The sequence below is a fragment of the Zonotrichia leucophrys genome, unplaced genomic scaffold, assembly GCF_028769735.1.
Source record: "Zonotrichia leucophrys gambelii isolate GWCS_2022_RI unplaced genomic scaffold, RI_Zleu_2.0 Scaffold_280_67396, whole genome shotgun sequence".
NCBI classification, from domain to species: Eukaryota; Metazoa; Chordata; class Aves; order Passeriformes; family Passerellidae; genus Zonotrichia; species Zonotrichia leucophrys.
In genome coordinates this window covers 40,862-67,396 of record NW_026992485.1, presented here as the reverse complement: position 1 = coordinate 67,396, position 26,535 = coordinate 40,862, and the positions used below count along the sequence as shown (strand labels likewise).

General features: G+C 56.7%; 3 protein-coding genes across 4 annotated transcripts; all 3 read left to right on the top strand.

The window, feature by feature from the left end:
* Nucleotides 1–309: 309 nt before the first annotated feature.
* On the top strand, nt 310–9,025 carry YJU2B (YJU2 splicing factor homolog B). Of its 2 annotated transcripts, XM_064700946.1 has the most exons (6): nt 310–362; nt 469–529; nt 789–931; nt 4,424–4,596; nt 6,095–6,233; nt 8,469–9,025. In XM_064700946.1, exons 1-6 carry the CDS (start codon nt 314–316, stop codon nt 8,903–8,905), a joined length of 1,002 nt encoding a protein of 333 aa, XP_064557016.1. In that variant the 5' UTR covers nt 310–313; the 3' UTR covers nt 8,906–9,025. The 2 variants fall into 2 exon arrangements, with proteins under 2 accessions (XP_064557016.1, XP_064557017.1); XM_064700947.1 differs by lacking the exons at nt 310–362; nt 469–529; nt 789–931 and adding an exon at nt 941–1,093.
* A 207-nt stretch (nt 9,026–9,232) lies between these two features.
* Nucleotides 9,233–16,842, top strand: MRI1 (methylthioribose-1-phosphate isomerase 1). The gene is made up of 6 exons (XM_064700948.1): nt 9,233–9,444; nt 11,449–11,693; nt 13,207–13,379; nt 14,187–14,363; nt 15,853–16,077; nt 16,649–16,842. Exons 1-6 carry the CDS (start codon nt 9,313–9,315, stop codon nt 16,777–16,779), a joined length of 1,083 nt encoding a protein of 360 aa, XP_064557018.1. The 5' UTR covers nt 9,233–9,312; the 3' UTR covers nt 16,780–16,842.
* Nucleotides 16,843–17,128: 286 nt separating this feature from the next.
* On the top strand, nt 17,129–18,042 carry CUNH19orf53 (chromosome unknown C19orf53 homolog). The gene is made up of 3 exons (XM_064700949.1): nt 17,129–17,285; nt 17,463–17,518; nt 17,603–18,042. The coding sequence occupies exons 1-3, from the start codon at nt 17,189–17,191 to the stop codon at nt 17,741–17,743; spliced, it is 294 nt and encodes a 97-aa protein (XP_064557019.1). The 5' UTR covers nt 17,129–17,188; the 3' UTR covers nt 17,744–18,042.
* The last annotated feature ends 8,493 nt before the right edge of the window (nt 18,043–26,535 follow it).

The following is a 26,535-nucleotide window of genomic DNA, read 5'->3' as shown; positions in this document are numbered from 1 at the left end:
AAAAAGCCCCAAAAAAACCCCAAAAAATCTCCAAAAATCCCCCAAACCCCTGCCCAGCCCCCCCAAACTCCTGGACACCCCCAAACCCCCCTGACCCCCCAAAACCCCTCCCCAAGCCCCCCAAAACCCCTCCCCAAACTTCCCCCAAAAATCCCCAAAAATTCCCAAAAAAAACCCCAAAAAAAACCCAAAAAATCTCCAAAAAATCCCCAAAAAATCTCCAAAAATCCCCCAAACCCCTTCCCAGCCCCCCCAAACTCCTGGACACCCCCAAACCCCCCCTGACCCCCCAAATTCCCCCCCCAGGTTCGAGATGCCCTTCAACATCTGGTGCGACGGCTGCCAGAACCACATCGGCATGGGTGAGCCCCCTCCCCATTTTGGGGGGATTTCGGGGGGTCCCAAAGGCTCTGGGGGACTCCCCAAATGTGGGGGGGGTTGGTTTGAGCCCCCCAATTTCCCCCCCAGGTGTCAGGTACAATGCTGAGAAGAAGAAGGTGGGGAATTATTACACCACGCCCGTGTACAGGTGAGGTTTGGGGGGATTTTGGGGTTTTTGGGGGGATTTTGGGGTTTTGGGGGATTTGGGGGTGTCCAGGAATTGGGCAGGGATTTGAGGGGAGGATTTTTGGGAAGGTTTTGGGGGTTTTTGTGGGGCTGGAACTGGATTTTTTGGGAGTTTTTTGAATTTTTTTGGTATTTTTGGGGGTGTGTGTGTGTGTGTGTGGATTTTGGGGACCCCCCATGGGATATTTTGGGGTCCCCCCTGACCCCGTGCCCCCCCCCAGGTTCAGGATGAAGTGCCACCTGTGCGTGAATTACATCGAGCTGCAGACGGACCCCGGCAACTGCGACTACGTCATCGTCAGCGGGGCCCGGCGCAAGGAGGAGCGCTGGGAGCCGGGGGACGGCGAGCAGGTGCTGCCCTCCTGTGAGTATAAACCAGTATGGACCAGTATGGACCAGTATGGCCCAGTAACCCCCTACAGTCCCGGGGTCATGGTACTGCCCTGTCCCAGTCCATCCCAGTCCATCCCAGTGCCCCGTTCATGGTGCTGGGAGCCGGGGGACGGCGAGCAGGTGCTGCCCTCCTGTGAGTATGGACCAGTATGGACCAGTATGGACCAGTATGGACCAGTATAGCCCTGTGATCCCTGTCCCAGTGAGCCCAGTCCATCCCAGTCCATCCCAGTGTCCCCAGATCCCCTCCAATTCCCTCCCAGTCCATCCCAGTATGGTTTCCCCCAGCCCCAGAGCAGCGGCAGCGCCTGGCCACCGACGCCATGTTCCGCCTGGAGCACAGAGCGTGTCACCCCCAGTGTCCCCAATGTCCCCAGTCCATCCCAGTCCCTCCCAGTCCATCCCAGTGTCCCCAGTTCCCCTCCCATTCCCTCCCAGTCCCTCCCAGTCCATCCCAGTTCCATCCCAGTCCATCCCAGTCCCTCCAATTCCCTCCCAGTCCCTCCCAGTCCCTCCCAGTCCCTCCCAGTCCATCCCAGTCCATCCCAGTCCATCCCAGTCCCTCCCAGTCCCTCCCAGTCCATCCCAGTCCCTCCCAGTCCATCCCAGTCCCTCCCAGTCCCTCCCAGTACCCCCAGTATGGTTTCCCCCAGCCCCAGAACAGCGGCAGCGCCTGGCCACCGACGCCATGTTCCGCCTGGAGCACAGAGCGTGTCACCCCCAGTGTCCCCAGTCCCTCCCAGTCCATCCCAGTTCCATCCCAGCCCCTCCCAGTCCATCCCAGTCCCTCCCAGTCCCTCCCAGTCCCTCCCAGTCCCTCCCAGTCCCTCCCAGTCCATCCCAGTCCATCCCAGTGTCCCCAGTGTCCCCAGTATCCCCAGTATCTCCAGTGTCCCCAGTGTCCCCAGTGTCCCCAGTACCCCCAGTATCTCCAGTGTCCCCAGTGTCCCCAGTGTCCCCAGTCCATCCCAGTCCCTCCCAGTCCCTCCCAGTCCCTCCCAGTACCCCCAGTATGGTTTCCCCCAGCCCCAGAGCAGCGGCAGCGCCTGGCCACCGATGCCATGTTCCGCCTGGAGCACAGAGCGTGTCACCCCCAGTGTCCCCAGTCCATCCCAGTCCCTCCCAGTCCCTCCCAGTCCCTCCCAGTTTGATCCCAGTTTGATCCCAGTCCCTCCCAGTCCATCCCAGTTTGATCCCAGTCCCTCCCAGTCCCTCCCAGTCCCTCCCAGTGTCCCCAGTCCCTCCCAGTCCCTCCCAGTCCATTCCCAGTCCGTCCCAGTCCATCCCAGTCCATCCCAGTTCCATCCCAGTCCCTCCCAGTCCCTCCCAGTACCCCCAGTATGGTTTCCCCCAGCCCCAGAGCAGCGGCAGCGCCTCGCCACCGATGCCATGTTCCGCCTGGAGCACGGAGCGTGTCACCCCCAGTGTCCCCAGTGTCCCCAGTCCCTCCCAGTCCCTCCCAGTCCCTCCCAGTCCATCCCAGTCCCTCCCAGTGTCCCCAGATCCCCTCCAATTCCCTCCAATTCCCTCCCAGTCCCTCCCAGTCCCTCCCAGTGTCCCCAAATCCCCTCCCAGTCCCTCCCAGTTCCCCCAGTCCCTCCCAGTACCCCCAGTATGGTTTCTCCCAGCCCCAGAGCAGCGGCAGCGCCTCGCCACCGACGCCATGTTCCGCCTGGAGCACAGAGCGTGTCACCCCCAGTGTCCCCAGTGTCCCCAGTCCCTCCAGTCCCTCCCAGTCCCTCCCAGTCCCTCCCAGTCCATCCCAGTTCCATCCCAGTCCCTCCCAGTCCATCCCAGTCCCTCCCAGTCCCTCCCAGTCCCTCCCAGTCCCTCCCAGTGTCCCAGATCCCTCCAATTCCCTTCCAGTCCCTCCCAGTATATCCCAGTCCCTCCCAGTATCCCCAGTCCATCCAGTCCATCCCAGTCCCTCCCAGTCCCTCCCAGTCCATCCCAGTCCCTCCCAGTCCATCCCAGTCCATCCCAGTCCTCCCAGTCCCTCCCAGTCCCTCCCAGTTCCCTCCCAGTCCCTCCCAGTCCCTCCCAGTCCCTCCCAGTCCATCCCAGTCCATCCAGTTCATCCCAGTCTCCACCAGTCCAGCTCCCAGTTCCATCCCAGTCCATCCCAGTTCCATCCCAGTCCATCCCAGTCCCTCCCAGTTTGATCCCAGTCCATCCCAGTCCATCCCAGTCCATCCCAGTTCCATCCCAGTCCCTCCCAGTCCATCCCAGTGTCCCCAGATCCCCTCCAATTCCCTCCCAGTCCATCCCAGTCCCTCCCAGTACCCCCAGTATGGTTTCCCCAGCCCAGAGCAGCGGCAGCGCCTGGCCACCGACGCCATGTTCCGCCTGGAGCACAGAGTGTGTCACCCCCAGTGTCCCAGTGTCCCCAGTGTCCCCAGTCCCTCCCAGTTCCATCCCAGTCCCTCCCAGTCCATCCCAGTCCCTCCCAGTGTCCCCAGTCCCTCCCAGTCCCTCCCAGTCCATCCCAGTCCCTCCCAGTCCATCCCAGTCCCTCCCAGTCCATCCCAGTCCATCCCAGTCCCTCCCAGTCCCTCCCAGTCCCTCCCAGTCCCTCCCAGTCCATCCCAGTCCCTCCCAGTCCCTCCCAGTCCATCCCAGTATGTCGTTCCCCAGCCCCAGAGCAGCGGCAGCGCCTGGCCACCGATGCCATGTTCCGCCTGGAGCACAGAGCGTGTCACCCCCAGTGTCCCCAGTGTCCCCAGTCCCTCCCAGTCCATCCCAGTATATCCCAGTCCATCCCAGTATGGTTTCCCCCAGCCCCAGAGCAGCGGCAGCGCCTCGCCACCGACGCCATGTTCCGCCTGGAGCGCAGAGCGTGTCACCCCCAGTGTCCCAGTGTCCCCAGTCCCTCCCAGTCCATCCCAGTCCCTCCCAGTCCATCCCAGTGTCCCCAGTGTCCCAGTACCCCCAGTATCTCCAGTGTCCCCATTGTCCCCAGTGTCCCCAGTCCATCCCAGTCCCTCCCAGTCCCTCCCAGTCCCTCCCAGTACCCCAGTATGGTTTCTCCCAGCCCCAGAGCAGCGGCAGCGCCTCGCCACCGATGCCATGTTCCGCCTGGAGCACAGAGCGTGTCACCCCCAGTGTCCCCAGTCCCTCCCAGTCCCTCCCAGTCCCTCCCAGTCCATCCCAGTCCCATCCCAGTCCATCCCAGTCCATCCCAGTCCCTCCCAGTCCCTCCCAGTCCATCCCAGTCCATCCCAGTCCATCCCAGTATGTCGTTCCCCAGCCCCAGAGCAGCGGCAGCGCCTGGCCACCGACGCCATGTTCCGCCTGGAGCACAGAGCGTGTCACCCCCAGTACCCCCAGTCCCTCCCAGTCCCTCCCAGTCCCTCCCAGTTCCATCCCAGTTCCATCCCAGTCCATCCCAGTCCCTCCCAGTCCATCCCAGTCCCTCCCAGTCCCTCCCAGTCCCTCCCAGTACCCCCAGTATGGTTTCCCCCAGCCCCAGAGCAGCGGCAGCGCCTGGCCACCGATGCCATGTTCCGCCTGGAGCACGGCGTGTCGGACCGGGGGGTCCTGGAGCGCGTGGTGCCCACCCTGACGCGGCTGCAGGAGGCCCAGAGCGCCTGGAAGGACGATTTCGGCCTCAACAGCCGCCTGCGGAGGCGCTTCCGGGTCAGTGCGGGGCTGGGGGCACCCCAAAACACCCTGAAAACAGCCTGAGAAACCGCCACAAAATTCCATCAAAAACATCCCCAAATACCCCAAAAACACCCTGAGAAACTGCCGCAAAATTCCATCAAAAACATCCCCAAATACCCCAAAAACACCCTGAGAAACTGCCGCAAAATTCCATCAAAAACATCCCAAAATACCCCAAAAACACCCTGAGAAACCGCCACAAAATTCCATCAAAAACATCCCCAAATACCCCGAAAACACCCTGAGAAACCGCCACAAAATTCCATCAAAAACATCCCCTAAATCCCCAAAAAAACTTCCCAAAATACCCCCAAACCACCCTGAGAAACCGCCGCAAAATCCCCAAAAAAACCTCCACAAAATCCCATAAAAAACATCCCCTAAATCCCCAAAAAACTTCCCAAAATACCCCAAAAACACCCTGAGAAACCGCCACAAAATTCCATCAAAAACATCCCCTAAATCCCCTAAAAAACTTCCCAAAATACCCTAAAAAACTTCCCAAAATACCCCAAAAACACCCTGAGAAACCGCCACAAAATTCCATCAAAAACCTCCCCTAAATCCCCTAAAAAACTTCCCAAAATTCCTTAAAAACACCCCGAGAAACCGCTGCAAAATTCCATCAAAACATCCCCCAAATCCCCTAAAACACTTCCCAAAATTCCCTAAAAACCTCCCCTAAATCCCCGAAAAAACCTCCCAAAATTCCTTAAAAACACCCTGAGAAACCGCCGCAAAATTCCATCAAAAACGTCCCCTAAATCCCCGAAAAAACTTCCCAAAATACCCCAAAAACACCCTGAGAAACCGCCGCAAAATTCCATCAAAAACACCCTGAGAAACCGCCACAAAATTCCAGCAAAAACACCCTGAGAAACCGCCACAAAATTCCATCAAAAACATCCCCTAAATCCCCGAAAAAACTTCCCAAAATACCCTAAAAAACCTCCCCTAAATCCCCTAAAAAACTTCCCAAAATACCCTAAAAAAACCCTGAGAAACCGCCACAAAATTCCATCAAAAACATCCCCTAAATCCCCGAAAAACTTCCCAAAATTCCTTAAAAACACCCTGAAAAACCTCCACAAAATTCCATCAAAAACCTTCCCTAAATCCCCGAAAAATCTCCTATAAATCACCCCCTAAATCCCCTAAAAAACCTCCCCTAAATCCCCTAAAAAACTTCCCAAAATTCCTTAAAAACACCCTGAGAAACCTCCACAAAATCCCCGAAAAAACATCCCCAAATACCCCAAAAACACCCTGAGAAACTGCCGCAAAATTCCATCAAAAACATCCCTAAATCCCCTAAATATTCCCTAAAAAAACCCCAAAAAATCTTAAAAAACCCAAAAAAATCCCCAAAAAAATCCAAAAAAACCCCCCCAAAATCTCCAAAAAATCCCAAAAAAATCCCAAAAAATCCCCCCAAAAACCCCCAAGCCCCCAGCCCCATTTCCCCCCCCAGGAGGAGAAGAAGACGCTGAAGGAGGAGGAGGAGGAGGCGGCGGCGCTGGCGAGGAAGGCCGGGCTGAGCATCCCCCTGGTCCGCGAGGAGGAGGAGGATCGGCGGCTGGCGGCGCTGCTGCGCCTGCGCGCGCCCGACTGTGAGCGGGGCTCCGGGGGGATTTGGGGGGATTTGGGGGGTCCCGAGGGAATTGGGGGTTCCTGGGGGGGTTTTGGGGGTTCCTGGGGGGGTTTTGGGTGGGATTTGGGGGGATTTTGGGGGGATTTTGGGGAGTTTTGGGTGGATTTGGGGGGTGATCAGCAGCTGGCGGCGCTGCTGCGCCTGCGCGCGCCCGACTGTGAGCGGGGGGGATTTGGGGGGATTTGGGGGTCCCAGGTGGGGATTTGGGGTCCCAGGTGGGGATTTGGGGGTTCCTGGGGGGATTTTGGGGGTTCCTGGGGGGATTTTGGGGGGTTTTGGGGAGTTTTGGGTGGGATTTGGGGGGTGATCGGCGGCTGGCGGCGCTGCTCAGCCTGCGCGCCCCCGACTGTGAGGAGGGGTCCAAGGGGGATTTGGGGGGTCCCGGGGGGATTTTGGGGGGATTTTGGGGTCCCAGGTGGGGTTTTGGGGGGATTTTTTGGGGGTTTGGGCAGGATTTGAGTGGGATTGGGAGGATTTGGGGTCATCCCAAGGGGGTTTGGGGGAGATTTGGGGAGATCTGGGGGGGGGTCCCGAGGGGATTTGGGGTCCCAGGTGGGGATTTGGGGGTTCCTGGGGGGATTTTGGGGGTTTTGGGTGGGATTTGAGTGGGATTTGGGGGTAATCAGCGGCTGGCGGCGCTGCTGCGCCTGTGCGCCCCTGACTTTGAGGAGGGGTCCAAGGGGGATTTTGGGGTCCCAGGTGGGGATTTGGGGGTTCCTGGGGGGGTTTTGGGGGGATTTTGGGGAGTTTTGGGGGGATTTTGGGGAGTTTTGGGTGGGATTTGGGGGAGGATCGGCGGCTGGCGGCGCTGCTCAGCCTGCGGGCCCCTGACTGTGAGCGGGGCTCCGGGGGATTTGGGGGGTCCCGGGGGATTTGGGGGGATTTGGGGGGTCCCAGGGGGGATTTGGGGTTCCTGGGGGGGGTTTTGGGTGGGATTTGGGGGGATTTTGGGCAGGATTTGAGTGGGATTGGGAGGATTTGGGGTCATCCCAAGGGGGTTTGGGGGAGATTTGGGGAGATCTGGGGGGTCCCGGGGGGATTTGGGGGTTCCTGGGGGGGGTTCCTGGGGGATTTTGGGGGGGTTTTGGGGCTGATCGGCGGCTGGCGGCGCTGCTGCGCCTGCGCGCCCCGACTGTGAGCGGGGGTCCGGGGGGATTTGGGGGGTCCCGGGGGGAATTTGGGGGATTTGGGGGGTCCCAAGGGGAATTGGGGGTTCCTGGGGGGGTTTTGGGGGTTCCTGGGGGGTTTTGGGGGGATTTGGGGGGTTTTTGGGGGGTTTTGGGTGGGATTTGGGGGGTGATCAGCGGCTGGCGGCGCTGCTCAGCCTGCGCGCCCCCGACTGTGAGCGGGGGTCCGGGGGGATTTGGGGGGATTTGGGGGGATTTGGGGTCCCAGGTGGGGATTTGGGGGTTCCTGGGGGTTTTGGGGGATTTTGGGGAGTTTTGGGGGGATTTTGGGGAGTTTTGGGTGGGATTTGGGGGGTGATCAGCGGCTGGCGGCGCTGCTGCGCCTGCGCGCCCCCGACTGTGAGGAGGGGTCCAGGGGGGATTTGGGGGGATTTGGGGGTCCCGGGGGGAATTGGGGGTTCCTGGAGGGATTTTGGGGGGGGTTTGAGTGGGATTTGGGGGGATTTTGGGGAGGATTTGGGGTCATCCCAAGGGGGTCTGGGGGAGATTTGGGGAGATCTGAGGGGGGGTCCCGAGGGGATTTGGGGTCCCAGGTGGGGATTTGGGGTCCCAGGTGGGGATTTGGGGGGGTTTTAGGGGAGTTTGGGGGAATTTTGGGGTCAGCACTTCAGGCTCACCATTTTGGGGGGGATCAGATTTTGCGGTCCCCATTTTGGGGGTCGGATTTTGGGGTCTCCATTTCGGGGTGACATTTTGGGGTCAGAATTTTGGGGGTCAGATTTTGGGGTCCCCATTTCGGGGTCTCCATTTCGGGGTCCCCATTTCGGGGTCTCCATTTCGGGGTCTCCATTTTGGGGTCAGGATTTCGGGGTGACATTTTGGGGGTCCCCATTTCGGGGTCCCCATTTCGGGGTGACATTTTGGGGTCTCCATTTCGGGGTCCCCATTTCGGGGTCACATTTTGTGGTCAGGATTTTGGGGTGACATTTTGGGGTCCCCATTTTGGGGTCAGGATTTTGGGGGTGACATTTTGGGGTCCCCATTTGGGGGTCCCCGTTCCCCCCCAGCCTACGAGCAGCGGCAGCGCCTCAAGCGCTCCGAGATCTCCCAGCGCTCCTGGTTCGGACCCGGCACCTCCCGGACCCCTCCCCAGAAATTGGGGCTGGGGGCGCCACGGACACCGCCGGGACCCCCCCCGACCCCCGCCGGGCTCGGCATCGTCAGGAGGGGGGCGGGGACACCCCGGGACCCCCCCCAGGATGGGGGAGCCCCTCCCCAGACCGAGGGGACCCCTCCCCAAATTGCGGGAACCCCCCGGGACCCCCCCGGTGCCGCCCCCCAGGACCCCCCCCAGGCTGAGGAAACCCCTCGGGACCCTCCCCAAATTGAGGGGACCCCTCGGGACCCCCCCCAAACTGGGGAACCCCCCCGGGACCCCCCCCGTGACGCCCCCGCCCCATCTTTGGTCGCCGATTATTCCGACTCCGGTTCCGAGAGCCCCTGAGGGGATTTGGGGGGGCCGGAACCCCCCAAAATGAGGGGTGGGGGGGGTTGGTTTGGGGAGGGGTCTCCGAGCCCCCAGCCCCTCCCCCCCGAGACCCCCTCCCCCCTGTTTATTGTAATTTATCCCCCCAAAATAATTAAAATTGAAATTTAAAAATTGCCGCGATTTCCGTGGTTTTGGCGCGGCGGGGGCGTGGCTTTAATGGTGGGGCGTGGCTTCGTGGTGGGGGCGTGGCTTCGTGATGGGGCGTGGCTTCAGAAAGGAGCTTGCTCCTCTGAGGGGCGTGGCTTCCGGGAAGGGGCGGGGTTTCCTGTAAGGGGCGGGGCTTTATCGCCGTTCCTGTCGCGTGTTCGGTCCCCGTTCCTGTCCCCGTTCCTGTCGCGGTTTCTGTCGCGGTTTCTGTCGCGATGGCGCTGGAGTCGCTCCGGTACCGGCGCGGTTCGCTCGAGGTTCTGAACCAGCGGCTGCTGCCGGGGCAGCTCCGCTACGAGCGGGTGGGGGGCGTGGAGCGGGCCTGGGGCGCCATCCGCGACATGGAGGTGAGGGGAGACCCCCCCCCAATACCCCTGAACCCCAAATACCCAGAGACCCCCAAATACCCCCTGACCCCCCCCAAATACCCCAGAGACCCCCACCCCAATCCTGACCACTCCACGACCCCCAACCAATCCTGATCCCCCAAATACCCCCAAGACCCCCACTCAATCTGACCCCCCCCGAGACCCCCCAAAATACCCCCCGAGACCCCCACTCAATCCTGACCCCCCCCCCGAGACCCCCACCCCAATCCTGACCCACTCCCAGAACCCCAAAAGGTTTTGGGGACCCCCCAAATCAACCCCGGGGGAGTCTCAGTGGTGTTTCCATAGCCCTCGAGTTTCAGGGACCCCCAACCCATTTTGGGGAGGGGTCTCAGGGGTTTTTCTGTGCCCTCTCCCAGGATTTTGGTTTAGGACCCCAGACTCATTTGGGAGGGTCTCAGGTGCATTTCCCCCCGCTGGGCTGCCTCAGCGTTTTAGGGACCCCAAACGCATTTTGGGGAGGGGTCCCAGGTGTGTGATTTTGGGGCAGATTTTGGGGTACATTTGGGAGGATTTTGGGGAATATTTGGGTGAATTTGGGCAGATTTTGAGGTATATTTGGGTGATTTGCGGTATTTTGGGGTATTTTGGGTGATTTTGGGGCAGATTTTGGGTATATTTGGGGTGATTTTGGGTATATTGGGATGATTTTGAGCAGATTTTGGGGTATATTTGGGGTGATTTGGGCAGATTCGGGTATATTTGGGTAATTTTGGGGTATATTTGGGTGATTTTGGGGCAGATTATGGGTATATTTGGGGTGATTTGGGGCAGATTTTGGGGTACATTCGGGATGATTTTGGGCAGATTTTGGGTCATTTGGGTATATTTGGGGTGATTTTGGGGTATATTTGGGTGATTTTGGGCAGATTATGGGTACATTCGGGATGATTTTGGGCAGATTTTGGGGTCATTTTGGGTATATTTGGGGTGATTTTGGGGTATATTGGTGATTTTGGGTATATTTGGGGTGATTTTGGGTGATATTTGGGCAGATTTTGGGTATATTTGAGATGATTTTGGGCTATATTTGGGGTGATTTTGGGGTATATTTGGGGTATATTTGGGATGATTTTGGAGCAGATTTTTGGGGTATATTTGGGGTATATTTGGGAGGATTTTGAGGTGTATTTGGGGTATATCGGGCAGATTTTGGGGTATTTTTGGGTATATTTGGGATGATTTTGGGGCAGATTTGGGGTGATTTTGGGGCAGATTTTGGGGTATATTTGGATGATTTTGGGGCAGATTTGGGGTGATTTTGGGCAGATTATGGGGTATATTTGGGTGATTTTGGGCAGATTTTGGGGTATATTTGGGGTGATTTTTGGGTATTTTTGGGGTATTTTTGGGGTATATTTGGGATGATTTTGGGGTCTATTTGGGGCAGATTTTGGGGTATTTTGGGGTAATTTGGGTTGATTTTGGGGTATATTTGGGGTGATTTTGGGGCAGATTATGGGTAATTTGGGGTGATTTGGGGGTATATTTGGGGTATATTTGGGAGGATTTTGGGATATATTTGGGGTGATTTTGGGGTATTTTTGGTGCAGATTGTGGGGTATATTTGGGATGATTTTGGGCAGATTATGGGTATATTTGGGGTGAATTTTGGGTGTATTTGGGGTGATTTTGGGGCAGATTTTGGGGTATATTTGGGGTGATTTTGCGGTATTTTTGGGGTATATTTGGGATGATTTTGGGGCAGATTTTGGGATATATTTGGGGTATTTTTGGGGCAGATTTTGGGCTATATTTGGGGTGATTTTGGGCAGATTTTGGGATATTTTTGGGTATATTTGGATGATTTTGGGGCAGTTTTTGGGGTATTTTTGGGGTATATTTGGGGTGATTTTGGGGCAGATTTTGGGGTATTTTTGGGCTATATTTGGGGTGATTTTGGGGTATATTTGGGGTGATTTTGGGCTATATTTGGGGTGATTCTGGGCTATTCCCCCCCAGGTGCGGGGCGCCCCGGCCATCGCCCTGCTGGGCTGCCTCAGCCTGGCCGTGGAGCTGGCGGGGGGCGCGGGCCCCCAGGAGGATTTGGGGGCGCTCGAGGAGTTTGTGGGGCAGAGATTGGGGTTCCTGCTCAGCGCCCGCCCCACGGCCGCCAACCTGGGCAGGGAGGCCGAGAGGCTGCGGGGGTGGCTCCGGAAAAAGGTGCAGGAGACCCCCGGGGTGACCCCCCAGGAGCTGCGCCAGAGGTAACGGGGATGGGGAGGGGGCTTCGGGGGTCCGGGGGGGGAAATTTGGGGTTCCAGGAGAGATTTGGGGTAGATTTGAGGGGGGTTTGGGGGGGATTTTGGGGCAGTTTGAGGTGGATTTGGGGGGATTCAGGGGGAATTTGGGAATCCAGGTGGGATTTGGGGGTGATTTTGGGGGGATTTGGGGTTCCAGGTGGGGATTGGGGGGGATTTAGGGGCATTTAGGGGAGATTTAAGGGGGATTTGGGGTTCCAGGAGAGATTTAGGGGAGATTGGAGGGGGTCTGGGGGAATCTGGGGTGGGATTTGGGGGGCACTTTGGGTTCTAGGTGGACATTTGGGAGATTTGGGGGGCTTTTGGGGGGATTTGGGGGCTCCGGAAAAAGGTGCAGGAGACCCCCGGGGTGACCCCCCAGGAGCTGCGCCAGAGGTAACGGGGATGGGGAGGGGGCTGTGGGGTCCGGGGGGGGAAATTTGGGGGATTTGGGGGGTTTGGGGAGATTTGGGATTCCAGGGTGGGTTTGGGTGCAGATTTGGGGTATATTTGGGGTGATTTTGGGCAGATTTTGGGGAATATTTGGGTGAATTTGGGGTATATTTGGGGTGATTCTGGGGTATATTTGGGGTGATTTTGGGGTGATTTGGGTGATTCTGGGGCAGATTTTGGGGAATATTTGGGTGAATTTGGGGTATATTTGGGGTGATTCTGGGGTATATTTGGGGTGATTTTGGGGCAGATTTTGGGGTATATTTGGGGTATATTTGGGGTGATTTTGGGGTGATTTTGGGGCAGATTTTGGGGTATACTTGGGGTGATTTTGGGCAGATTCTGGCTATATTTGGGAGGATTTTGGGGCAGATTTTGGGGTATATTTGGGGTGATTTTGGGGCAGATTTTGGGGTATATTTGGGGCAGATTTTGGGGTATATTTGGGGTGATTTTGGGGCAGATTTTGGGGTATATTTGGGGTGATTTTGGGGCAGATTATGGGGTATATTTGGGGTGATTCTGGGGTACATTTGGGGTATATTTGGGGCAGATTTTGGGGTATATTTGGGGTGATTTTGGGGCAGATTTTGGGGTATATTTGGGGTTATTTTGGTGCAGATTTTGGGGTATATTTGGGGTGATTCTGGGGTATATTTGGGGTGATTTTGGGGCAGATTTTGGGGTATATTTGGGGTGATTTTGGGGCAGATTTTGGGGTATATTTGGGGTGATTTTGGGGTATATTTGGGGTTATTTTGGTGCAGATTTTGGGGTATATTTGGGGTGATTTTGGGGCAGATTTTGGGGTATATTTGGGGTTATTTTGGTGCAGATTTTGGGGTATATTTGGGGTGATTTTGGGGTATATTTGGGGTGATTTTGGGGCAGATTTTGGGGTATATTTGGGGTGATTTTGGGGCAGATTTTGGGGTATATTTGGGGTGATTTTGGGGTATATTTGGGGTGATTTTGGGGCAGATTTTGGGGTATATTTGGGGTGATTCTGGTGTATTTTCCCCCCCAGCATCATCGAGTACATCGAGGGGCTGCTGGCCAAGGACCGGCGCGACAATCGCAGCATCGGCGCCCACGGGGCCGAGCACATCCTGGGGAGGGTCCCGGGCGGGGGTCCCGTCACCCTCCTGACCCACTGCAACACCGGGACCCTCGCCACGGCCGGCTACGGCACCGCCCTGGGTACGGGGGCACTGGGAGGGAATTGAGGGGATAATGGGGGAAACTGGGGGGCACTGGGAGGTAATGGGGAAACTGGAGGTACTGGGAGCAATGGGAGGGACTGGGAGGGAATTGCGGGTACTGGGAGGGACTGGGAGGACTGGGAGGGAATTGAGGGGTAATGGGAGGGACTGGGGGGTACTGGGAGGGAATTGAGGGGATAATGGGGGAAACTGGGGGGCACTGGGAGGGTAATGGGGAGAAATGGGGAGCAATGGGAGGGACTGGGAGGGAATTGAGGGGTACTGGGAGGAACTGGGGAGAACTGGGAGGAATTGGGGGTAATGGGGGTAATGGGGGAAACTGGAAGGACTGGGAGGGTAATGGGGGAACTGGGAGGGCACTGGGAGATTCTGGGGGGCACTGGGGAGCAATGGGAGGGACTGGGAGGGAATTGAGGGGTAATGGGAGGAATTGGGGAGAACTGGGAGGAATTGGGGGGTAATGGGGGGTAATGGGGGAAACTGGGAAGGACTGGGAGGGTAATGGGGGGGACTGGGGGGAACTGGGGGGAACTGGGAGGGCACTGGGAGATTCTGGGGGTTACTGGGGAGCAATGGGAGGGAATTGAGGGGTAATGGGAGGAATTGGGGAGAACTGGGAGGGAGCTGGGGGGCACTGGGAGGGGATTGGGGGTACTGGGGGGAACTGGGAGGGCACTGGGAGATTCTGGGGGGCACTGGGGGGGCTCCCTGCCCCCTTTTTTCCCCCTGGGGCTTTTTGTGGTGTCCCTGATTGTCCCTGAGTGTCCCCTCGTGTCCCCCCCAGGGGTGGTGCGGGCCCTGCACGAGCGGGGGTCTCTGTCCCGCGTGTTCTGCACCGAGACCCGGCCCTTCCACCAGGGCTCGCGGCTCTCGGCGCTGGAGCTGCGGCACGACGGGATCCCGGTCACGATAATCGCCGACAGCGCCGCCGCCGCCGCCATGCGGGAGCACGGCGTGCACGGTACCGGCAGGGACAGAGGGACGGGGAGGGACAGAGGGACGGGGAGGGACAGAGGGACACAGAGGGGACAGGGGGACACGGGGAGGGACACAGGGACGGGGAGGGACAGAGGGACACGGGGAGGGACAGAGGGACGGGGAGGGGACAGAGGGACACGGGGAGGGACACAGGGATGGGGAGGGACAGAGGGACGCAGAGGGGACAGGGGGACACGGGGAGGGACAGAGGGACACGGGGAGGGACAGAGGGACACGGGGAGGGACAGGGCGGGACAGAGGGACGGGGAGGGGACAAGAGGGACACGGGGAGGGACACAGGGATGGGGACAGAGGGACGGGGAGGGACAGAGGGACACGGGGACAAGGAGGGGACGCAGAGCAAGGTGGGGACACAGAAGGGGATGGGGACAAGGAAAAGGGACACGAGATGGGGACACGGGGTGGGGACAGGATGGGGACACAGAAGGGGATGGGGACAAGGAAAAGGGACATGGGATGGGGACACAGGAGGGACACGGGGTGGGTGGCAGGATGGGGACACAGAACAGGGCAAGGGGGACATGGGGGACACAGAGCAAGGTGGGGACAGGATGGGGACACAAAATGGGATGGGGACAAGGAAAAGGGACACAAGATGGGTGACAGAGTGGGGACGCACAGGGCAGGGTGAGGGGGACACAAGGTGGGGACACAGAGCGGGATGGGGACAAGGAGGAGGGACATGGGGTCAGTGACAAGGTGGGGACATAGAACAGGATGGGGACAAGGAAAAGGGACACGAGATGGGGACGGGATTGGGACACAGAATGGATGGGGACAGGAAAAGGGACATGGGGAGGGTGACAGGATGGGGACCCAGAATGGGATGGGGACAAGGAGGAGGGACACAGGATGGGGACACAGCAGGGTGAGGGGGACACAAGGTGGGGACACACACAGAGCAGGATGGGGACAAGGAGGAGGGACATGGGGGTCAGTGACAAGATGGGGACATAGAACAGGATGGGGACAAGGAAAATGGACACGAGATGGGGACGGGATTGGGACACATAGAACGGGATGGGGACAAGGAAAATGGACACGAGATGGGAACAGGATTGGGACACACAGAACGGGATGGGGACAGGGAAAAGGGACATGGGAGGGGACACAGAAGAGGATGGGGACCCAGAATGGGATGGGAACAAAGAGGAGGGACACAGGATGGGGACACAGCAGGGTGAGGGGGACACAAGGTGGGGACACACACAGAACGGGATGGGCACAAGGAGGAGGGACATGGGGTCAGTGACAAAATGGGGACATAGAACAGATGGGGACAAGGAAAATGGACACGAGATGGGGACGGGATTGGGACACACAGAACGGGATGGGGACAAGGAGGAGGGACACCAGGTGCTGACAGGTGACCCGGGAAAGGACAGGCCCCAAGCTGAGGGCACAGGGACGGGATGTGACAGCACACGGGTGACACAGCCCAACCTCCCCAGCCGTGGTGGTGGGCGCCGACCGCGTGGCCGCCAACGGTGACGTGGCCAACAAGATCGGGACGTTCCAGCTGGCGCTGGCCGCGCATCACCTGCGCATCCCCTTCTACGTGGCCGCCCCCAGCAGCAGCTGCGACCCCGCGCTGGCCTCGGGCAGCCTGATCCCCATCGAGGAGCGCCCGGGCACCGAGCTCACCCAGCTCGGGGGCGTTCTCCTGGCTGAGCCCGGTGGGTGCCGCGGTGCAAGGGGGGCTTTGGGCAGGGTGGGGGACACGGAGACAGCCCTGGGGGGTCCTGGTGGGTCTGGAGGGGTCTCAGAGGCGTCTTGGTGGGTCTGGGGGTGTTCTTGGGGGAGTTTTGGGAGTCCTGATGGGTCTTGGGGGTGATCTCAGAGTGGTCTTGGAGGTCGTGGTGGCTCTGGGGGGCTCTTGGCAGGTCTGGGGAGGGTCTCAGAGGGGTTCTGGTGGGCCTGGGGGTGCTCTCAGAGGGATCTTGAGGGTCCCAGTGGGTCCGGGAGTGCTCTCAAAGGGGTCTCGGTGCTTTCTTGGGAGTCCTGGTAGGTCTGGGGGTGATCTCAGGGGGTCTCTGTGGGTCCTGGTGGGTCTGAGAGGGCTCTCAGGGGGAGTGTCGGGGATCCCAGTGGGTCTGGGGGTGGTCTCAAGAGTCCCAGGGGTCCCATAGAGGGTTGCTGTGTAGGGTTTGGGGTTCCCTGGTGGGTTTGGGGTTCCCTGATGGGTCAGGGGTCGCTGCCAGAGCCCCTCTGACCCCGTGTACCCCCTCATGTCCCCCCCCTGTGCAGAGGTGGACGTGTGGAACCCGGCGTTTGACGTCACGCCGCACGAGCTGATCACGGGGGGCATCATCACCGAGTGGGGGGTGTTCCCCCCGTCCCAGCTCAGCCGGGAGCTGGCGGAGCGCGGGGAGCGCTGACGGCTTCCGCCTCGGTGTATCCCGGCAGCCTCTGCGGCAATAAAACCTCGGTATATCCCGGCATTCTGTGCGTAGTTCTGGCCTCGGTGTATCCCAACAGTATTTGCGGCAGTTCCGCCCCAGTGTATCCCGGCAGCCTTTGCAGCAACGCCCCGGTATACCCCGACATCCTTTGCGGCAATAACGCCTCGATAAATCCCGGCATCCTTTGTGGCATTTCCGCCCCGGTATATACCGAGGTCCTTTGCGACCGTACTGCCCCGGTATATCCCGATATCCTTTGCGGCATTTCCGCCTCTGTATATCCCGGCAGCTTTTGCGGCAGCATTGCCCCGGTATATCCCGACACCCCTTGCGGCACTTCCGCCCCGGTGTATCCCATCATGCCCGGCGCTCCCTCACAGCCGCCATGGCGCAGGGCCGCCCCAAGGCCGCGGCCAAGCGCCCCAAAGCGGCAACGGCAGCGGCGGCGGCGGCGCGGAGCTCTCGGGGCCCGCGGAAAGGAGGTGCGGAGGCTCCCGAAACCCCGGGAAACGCGGCCAGGCCGGTCCGGGGGTCCCCAAGATGGAGGGTGACCAGGCCTGAGGCGCTGCGGCCGTGAGGGAGGCCCCGGTTGGGCGGGGGGGGGTCCCGGTTCCTCCCTGAGGGTCCCGGGGGTCTCACCCCGCCTCTCCCCCCTTTAGGCCGCACCATCGCCCCCAAGAAGCTCCGCGTGATCCAGCAGCAGAAGCTGAAGAAGGTGAGAAGGGGTCCCTGAGGGGGATTTTTGGGGGCGCGGGTCTCTCCCCGTGGGCCCCCCTGACCCTTCTGGAATGTTCTGCAGCGCCTGGAGGTCGGGATCCGGATGAGGATCGAGCAGGAGACCGTGCAGAGAGCGCAGGGAGCGCTGCCCAAGAAGCTGGCGCTGGTCACGGCGCCCAAGGGCGGCAAGGACAAGGACAGAGCCAAGAAGGGGCGAGGATGAACCCCAAAAACGAGCCCTGAACCCCCCAAAACCCTGGGGAACAAGCCTTGAACCCTCTATGGGGGAAACTGGGGGAGTCTGGGCTGAGAACAGCCCCAAAACCGAGCCCTGAACCCCCCTCAATGAGCTCCACAAGGGTCTGGGGGAGTTTGGGCTGAGAACAGCCCCAAAACCCCCCGGGATCGACCCCTGAACCCCCCAAAATCCCCCCAGGAATGAGCCCTGAACCCCCTCAATGAGCCCCACCAGGATTTGGGGGTGTCTGGGCTGTTCTCAGCCCTCCAAAACCCCGAAAGCAAGCCCTGAACCCCCCAAAATCCCCCCAAGAACGACCCCTGAACCCCCTCTTTGAGCCCCACCAGGATTTGGGGGTGTCCCGGCTGTTCTCAGCCCCCCCAATAAATAATAAAATGAATTTTTTATGTCCTTCCACCCCCACAGAGCCGTGTTTGACTTTGGGGAGCTCCTGGAGGGGATATTTGGGGAGGGGGGTGAACATTGGGGGGGGTCCCGAGTGTCTCTGGGTCCCCAAGGGGGTCCTGGTGTCCCCCTTTGTGGGGGTCTCGGTGTTTTCAGGGGATTTTGGGGGTCCTGAGGGTTCTGGGGAGGGTCTTGAGGGGCTCCCGGTGTCCTTGGGGAGGTTTTGTGGGGTCCTGGTGGGTCTGGGGGTGTTCTTGGGGATTCCCGGTGGGTCTGGGGGTGTTCTTAGAGGTTCCAGGTGGTTTTAGGGGTGTCCTCAGAGGGGTCTCTGTGGGTTCCAAGGCGTCTCGGTGGGTCTGGGGGTGCCCTCATGGGGCTCTTGGTGCGTTCCCGGGGGTCTCGAGGGGTTCCCGGTGGGTCTGGGGGCGTTTTTGGGGTTCCCGTTGGTTTTTGGGGCGCTCCCGCCCCTCCCCCGTTTCCCGCCGCCGCCACCATTCATGAATGAACCCCAAACCCCACCCCCTCCCTTTGGCTCCGCCCCCACCCCACTCTGATTGGCCACGCGCGCTTTGACTGACAGCCCGCCCCGCCCCGCGCTGATTGACAGCAGAGGAAACCACGCCAGCCAATAGGAACGCAGCGGGGGCGTGGCCACGCCTTAAAGGCGCCGCACCCTTTTTCCAGGGCGGGGCAATTCCACGTGTGGCGCCCTCCCCTCCCCCCACCATGGGTGTGGTCGCTCCGGGGGCGTGGCCAGCAGCCAAACCACGCCCCCAATGACGTCAGGGAAATTCCCGGGAATCGGCGCCGCCGCCGGGTTTATTTTGGGAAACAAACAGGGAGCGGGTGGGGGAGGGGCCGAACCTTCCCCTCCCCCTCCCCCCTCCAGGGGCCTCTCGTGGGGCGGGGCCCCCCCCGGACCCCCCCAAAATCCTCCCGTGACTCACCCGGGGCTGGGAGAGGGAAAAACAGCGAAACAACCCCAAAAAAACTCCAAAAAATTCCCAAATTCCCGCCAAAGAAAGCCCAAACTTCCCGCCAAAAAAAACCACGGGACCCCCCCCCCACAAAAAAACCCAAAATTCCCCCCAAAAAACTCCAAAAACTCAAAATTCCCACCAAAAACCCCGGAACCCCCCCCAAAAAAACCCACTGACTTCACCCGGCGCCGGACAAGAAGGGGGAGACGGAAAAACAGTGAAACAACCCCAAAAAAAACCTCGAAAAAACCCAAATTCCCGCCAAAAAAAAAGCCCAAAAAATCCAAAATTCCCGCCCAAAAAAACCGGGACCCCCCCCCACACACACACACACACAAAAAACCCAAAATTCCCGCCAAAAAAACCCCAAAATTCCCGCCAAAAAACCCTCAAATTCCCGCCAAAAAAAAACCCCAAAAACCTGGACTCCCCCCTCCCCATAAAAACCCCAAATTCCCCCCAAAAACCCCCAAACCCCCCCAAAATCCTGTGCCCACCCCACCCCCCCCAATTTTTTGGGTTTTCGGGGTCTGGTTGAGCTCAGGGATTGACAGAAGGAATTTTGGGGAGGGGTCTTTATTTGAGGAGGGGTCTCCATTTCAGGGGTGTCTCCATTTGGGGGAGTCACCCATTTGGGGGGGCTCCATTTGGGGAGGGGTCTCTGTGAATTGGGGAGGGGTCTCCTTGGGAGGGTCTAATTGGGGAGGGTCTCTATTTGGGAGGGGTCTCTGTGAATTGGGAGGTGTCTCTATTTTGGGGAGGGTCTCTATTTTGGGGAAGGGTCTCTGTGAATTGGGGGATCTCTAATTTGGGGAGGGGTCTCTAATTGGGGGGTCTCTAATTTGGGAGGGGTTTCTGTGAATTGGAGGGATCTCTGGAATTGGAGGGTTCGTGATGGGGGGTTCTCTAATTTGAGGAGGGGTCTCTGTGAATTGGGGAGGGGTCTCTGTGAATTGGGGGAGGGGTCTCTAATTTGAGGAGGGGTCTCTGTGAATTGGGGAGTGTCTCTATTTTGGGGAGGGGTCTCTGTGAATTGGGGAGGGGTCTCTGTGAATTGGGGCGGTGTCTCTATTTTGGGGAGGGGTCTCTGTGAATTGGGAGAGATCTCTGTGGATTGGGGAGGGGTCTCTGTGATGGGGGTGTCTCTAATTTGGGGAGGTGTCTCTATTTTGGGGAGGGGTCTCTATGAATTGAGGATGTCTCTATTTTGGGGAGGGGTCTCTGTGAATTGGGGTTGTCTCTATTGGAGGTTCCGTAATTTTGGGAGGTGTTTAATTGGGGAGGTCTCTGTGAAATGGGGTGTCTCTATTTTGGGGAGGGTCTCTATTTGGGGGTCTTATGAATTGGGGGTGTCTCTAATTTGGGGAGGGGTCTCTGTGAATTGGGGAGGGGTCTCTAATTTGGGGAGGGGTCTCTGTGAATGGGGGGGTCTCTATTTGAAAGGTTTGTGAATTGGAGGGGGTCTCTGTGAATGGGGTTTCTATTTGGGGGGGGTCTCTGTGGATTGGGGAGGGGTCTCTAATTTGGGGAGGGGTCTCTCTGGAGCCGGGGGACCCCCGGGGGGCGGGCGCGGGACCCCCACCCCTGTTCCTGCTGAACTGAGCCAGTCTGACCAAAGCACTGCAAATCAGCTCAGCGGGCACCGGGGGCGGGGCCGGGGGGCCCGGGGGTCCCACAAAGTGGGGAGGGGTCCCACAAAGTGGGGAGGGGTCCCACGGGCTGTGGGCAGGGGTCCCGTGCTTCCATCATCCCGCCAAACCCTGAAATTTTGGGGTGAAAATTCAGATTTTTAGGGCGATCCTGGCAGCTGTAAATGTTTTTAAGGGGGGGCTAATTTTAATTTATTTAAATTTAAATTTTTATTGAGGAGGGGTCCAAAATTGGAGGGTCCTTGATCCATATGTGTAACTGAATTTTGGCTAATTTACTTTAGGATTAACGTTTTTTTTTGGGTGCTAATTTTAAATTTTAATTCATTTCAAATTTTTCTTATTTTGAGGAGGGGGTCCCACAAATTGGGGAGGGGTCCTGTGATGCCATCATGTCACAAAACTCAGAATTTTTCGGGTGGAAATTCAGATTTTTAGGGCTCTAAACGGGGTTTTGTTGAGGGGGAGAGTCTCAAATTTCAATTCATTTTTAATATTTTTTTGGGGGGGGGGGGTCCCACAAATTGGGGAGGGGTCTCGTGATTCCATCATCCTGCAAAACTCTGAATTTTTGGGCTGAAATTCAGATTTTTAGAACTATAAACAAGGGTTTTTTTGGGGGGGAGGAGCCTAAAATTTTAAATTTTAATTAATTTTAAATTTTTCTTATTTTGGGGAGGGGGTCCCACAAATTGGGGAGGGGTCCTGTGATTCCATCATGTCATGAAACTCTGAATTTTTGGGGTGAAAATTCAGATTTTTAGGGCGATCTTGGAGCTCTAAGCGGGGTTTTTTTTTTGGAGGGGGGGGACCTAAAATTTAAATGAATTTTGAATTTTTGTTATTTTGGGGAGGGGTCTTCCCTCAGCGTGGGTAAAAGGGGGCGGGGGGCGGAACTTAGCCACTGTGAACACGGCGCTGCTGGACTCTGTTCACAGGTGGGCTAAGCCCTGCCCCCCGGACACCCCAAAAACGCCCCAAAACTCACAGAAAACACCCCAAAAACCACACAAAAAAACCTTCAAAACAACCCCCAAAAACCCCTCAAAAACAGCCCAAAAATCCCTCAAAAACAGCCCAAAAATCCCTCAAAAACAGCCCAAAAATCCCTCAAAAACAGCCCAAAAATCCCTCAAAAACAGCCCAAAAATACCCCAAAATACACACAAAAAACACCCCAAAAACACCCCAAAACTCACAAAAAACACCCCAAAAACCAACAGCCAAAAATAAACACTCAAACAGAAACCCCAAAACAAATCAAACACCAAAATAACACCCAAAAATCCAAATCCCAAAAACTCCAAAAACCCCAAAAAAACCCTCAAAAAACCCCAAAGAAACCTCAAACACAAATCCCTCAAAACCAACAACCCCAAAAAACACAAAACCCAAAAAAACCAAAAAACCCCAAAAAAATCCAAAACCCAAAACCACAAAACCTCAAAAACCCCCAAAAACCCCAACCAAAAACACCCCAAAAAATCCCTCAAAAACACCCCAAAAATCCCTCAAAAACAGCCCAAAAATACCCAAATAAAAAACACCCAAAACGCCAAACCCAAAACACCCCAAAAACCACACAAAAAAACCTTCAAAACAACCCCCAAAAAAACCCAAAACAAACCCAAAAAACACCCCAAAAAATCCCTCAAAAACACCCAAAAACCAAAACCCAAAAATCCCAAAACCACCCAAAAATCCCCAAAAAACACCAAAAAACCCCCAAAAACACCCAAAACCCAAAAAACACCAAAAAAATCCATCAAAACCAGCCCAAAAATACCCCAAAATACACACAAAAATACCCCAAAAACACCTCAAAATTCACCCTAAAAAACTTCCAAAAATACCCCAAAAAACACCGCAAAAACACCCAAAACACCCCAAAAACCCCAAAAAACCACAAAATAACCCCAAAAAAACAACTCAAAAACCCCAAAAACCCCCAAAAAACAAAAAAATCCCCAAAAACAGCCCCAAAAACAAACCCCAAAAAAACCCAAAAAAAACCCCAAAAACCCAAAAACACCCAAAAAACGCCAAAAAAAAACCCCAAAAACACCCAAAAAAAATCCCCAAAATACCCCCAAAAAAAACAAAAAAACCCAAAAACCCCAAAAATCCCCAAAAAACCCAAAACTACACAAAAATACCCAAAAAAAAAACAAAAAACCATAAAACTACCCAAAAAACCAAAAAAAAACCCAAAATAACCCCCAAAAAATAAAAAAAATCCCCCAAAAAATCCCAAAAACACCCCCCAAAAAACCCATAAAACTCCCCCAAAAAAAACCCAAAATAACCCCCAAAAAAAAAAAAAATCCCCCAAAAATCCAAAAACACCCCCAAAAAACCCATAAAACTCCCCAAAAACCCAAAAACAAAAAAAAAAATCCCCCAAAATCCCAAAAAAGCCCAAAAACACCCCCCCCAAAAAAACCCATAAAACTACCCCAAAAAACCCCCTAAATAACCCCCAAAAAATAAAAAATCCCAAATCCCAAAAATCCAAAAAACCCAAAAAACACCCCCCAAAAAAAATCCCAAAAACCCTAAAAACCCCAAAAAACCCAAAAAATCCCCAAAAAACCCCCCCAAAAAAACCCAAACTACCCCAAAAAATCCCAAAATAACCCAAAAACCAAAACTCCCCCAAAAAACCCCAAAAACCCCAAAAAACCAAAAAAATCCCAAAAACCAAAAAACCCAAAAACCCCCCAAAAAAACCAAAAAAATCCCAAAACACCCCCAAACCCCCCCCAAAAAAACCCCAAAATTAAAATAAAATAAATAAAAAATGAAATAAATAAAATAAATTAAAAATAAAATAAAATAAAATAAAATAAAAAATAAAATAAATAAAAAATGAAATAAAATAAAATAAAATATAAAATAAAATAAAAATAAAATAAAATAAAATAAAATAAATAAAAAATGAAATGAAATGAAATGAAATAAAATAAATAAAATAACATAAAATAAAATAAAATAAAATAAAATAAAATAAAATAAAATAAAATAAAAATAAAAATAAAAATCAAACCAACCCAAGGCTCCCCGGGCGGCAGCGGGGGCTGGGGCCCGTTGGAAATCCCTGGCAATGTGATTTTGGGTGAAAAAGGTCAAAAATCCCAAAGCCAGGAACCCCGGCGGGCACCAGCGGGTGGGGGAGGGGTCGGGGACCCCCCCCCTGAACCCCCAAAATCCCGGGGGGGGTCCCGGGGGTCCCACGGAGGCCTCGGAGCCACAGGAACCTGCGGGAAAACGGGGAAATGAGGGGAGGGGGCGCACATGGGGGGGGTCCAGGGGGGTTTGGGGGGGTCCAGGTATTTGGGGAGGGGGCCCCAGGGGGTTTTGGGGGGTCCAGGGGGATTTCGAGGTGTTTTGGGGGTCTTGAGGTTTAGGGGTTTCCAGGGGTTTAAGGCTTCATATTTGGGGAGGGGTCCCCAGGTGGTTTTGGGGGGGTCCAGGGTTTGGGGAAGGGTCTCCAGGGTTTGGGAGTCAGTATTTGGGGAGGGTCCCCGGTGTTTTGGGGGTCCAGGGGGGTCTCGAGATGGTTTGGGGAGTTTCAGGTGGTTTAGGGGCCTTCAGGTATTTGGGGAGGGGTCTCCAGGTGATTTTGGGGGGGTCCAGGGGGCTCAGGTATTGGGAGGTCCCAGGTGGTTTTGGGGGTCAGGGCTCCAGGTATTTGGGGGGGTCCCCTGGGGGTTTTGGGGGGTCCAGGGGTCTCAGGTGTTTTTGGGGGGTCGGGGATCTCAAGGGTTTGGGCCTCAGGTTTTGGGGGGGTCCCAGGGGGTTTTGGGGGGTCTCGAGATGGTTTTAGGGGGAGTTTCAGGTGGTTTTGGGAGTCTCAAGGTGTTTTTGGGGGGGGTCCAGGGGGGTCTCGAGGTGTTTTGGGGGGGTCCAGGTATTTGGGGAGGGGTCTCCAGGTGGTTTTGGGGGGGTCAGGTGTTGGGGAGCTCCAGGGGGTCTCGAGGTGGTTTTGGGGGGTCCAGGGCTCAGGTATTTGGGGAGGGGTCTCCAGGGGGTTTTGGGGGGTCCAGGGGTCTCCAGGTGGTTTTTGGGGGGGTCCAGGGGGGATCTCCAGGTGATTTTGGGGGGGTCCAGGTATTTGGGGAGGGGTCCCCAGGGGGTTTTGGGGGGTCCAGGGACCTCCAGGTATTTGGGGAGGGGTCTCCAGGTGGTTTTTGGGGGGTCCAGGTGTGCTCCAGGTGGTTTTTGGGGTGGTTTCAGGTGATTTTGGGGGTGTCCAGGAGGGTCTCCAGGTGTTTTTGGGATGTCCAGGGGGTCTCCAGCCGGTTTTTGGGGGTCTCCAGGTGGCTTTGGTGATTTCAGGTGGTTTTGGGGGTCTCAAGGTGTTTTTGGGGGTATCCAGGAGGGTCCCCAGATGTTTTTGGGGGTGTCCAGGAGGGTCCCCAGGTGGTTTTTGGGGATGTCCAGGGGGGTCTCCAGCCGGTTTTTTGGGTCTCCAGGTGGTTTTGGTGTTTTTTTGGGGTCTCCAGGTGTTTTTTTGGGGGGTTTCAGGTGGTTTTTTTTGGGGTCTCCAGGTGGTTTTGGTGTTTTTTGGGGGTCTCCAGGTGTTTTTGGGGGTGTCCAGGGGGGTCCCGTGCTAAGGGGAGTCAATGTGGGGATGGGACGGGGACACTGAGGGGACACTGAGGGGACACTGAGGGACATTGGGGGACACTGAGGGGACATTGAGGGGACATTGAGGGGACATTGAGGGGACATTGAGGGGACAGTGAGGGGACATTGAGGGGACATTGAGGGGACACTGAGGGGACATTGAGGGGACATTGAGGGGACATTGAGGGGACACTGAGGGGACATTGAGGGGACATTGGGGGGACATTGAGGGGACAGTGAGGGGACACTGAGGGGACACTGAGGGGACATTGGGGGGACACTGAGGGGACACTGAGGGGACATTGGGGGACACTGAGGGGACATTGAGGGGACACTGAGGGGACATTGAGGGACATTGAGGGACATTGAGGGGACACTGAGGGACATTGAGGGACACTGAGGGGACATTGGGGGGACATTGGGGGACACTGGGGGGACACTGAGGGGACACTGGGGGGACATTGGGGGACACTGAGGGGACATTGGGGGGACAATGAGGGGACAATGAGGGGACACTGAGGGGACATTGGGGGGACATTGAGGGGACATTGAGGGGACACTGAGGGGACATGGAGGGGACATTGGGGGGACACTGAGGGACACTGGGGGGACATTGGGGGACATTGAGGGGACATTGGGGGGACAATGAGGGGACAATGAGGGGACATTGGGGGGACAATGAGGGGACAGGGAGGGGACACTGAGGGGACATCGGGGACACTGAGGGGACATTGGGGGGACACTGAGGGGACACTGAGGGGACAGTGAGGGGACAGTGAGGGGACATTGAGGGGACATTGGGGGGACATTGAGGGGACATTGGGGGGACACTGAGGGGACATTGGGGGACATTGAGGGGACATTGAGGGGACATTGGGGGACATTGAGGGGACACTGAGGGGACACTGAGGGGACATTGGGGGGACATTGAGGGACATTGAGGGGACATTGAGGGGACACTGAGGGGACAGTGAGGGGACACTGAGGGACACTGAGGGGACACTGAGGGGACATTGAGGGGACATTGGGGGGACATTGGGGGGACACTGAGGGGACATTGGGGGGACAGTGAGGGGACATTGGGGGGACATTGAGGGGACATTGAGGGGACATT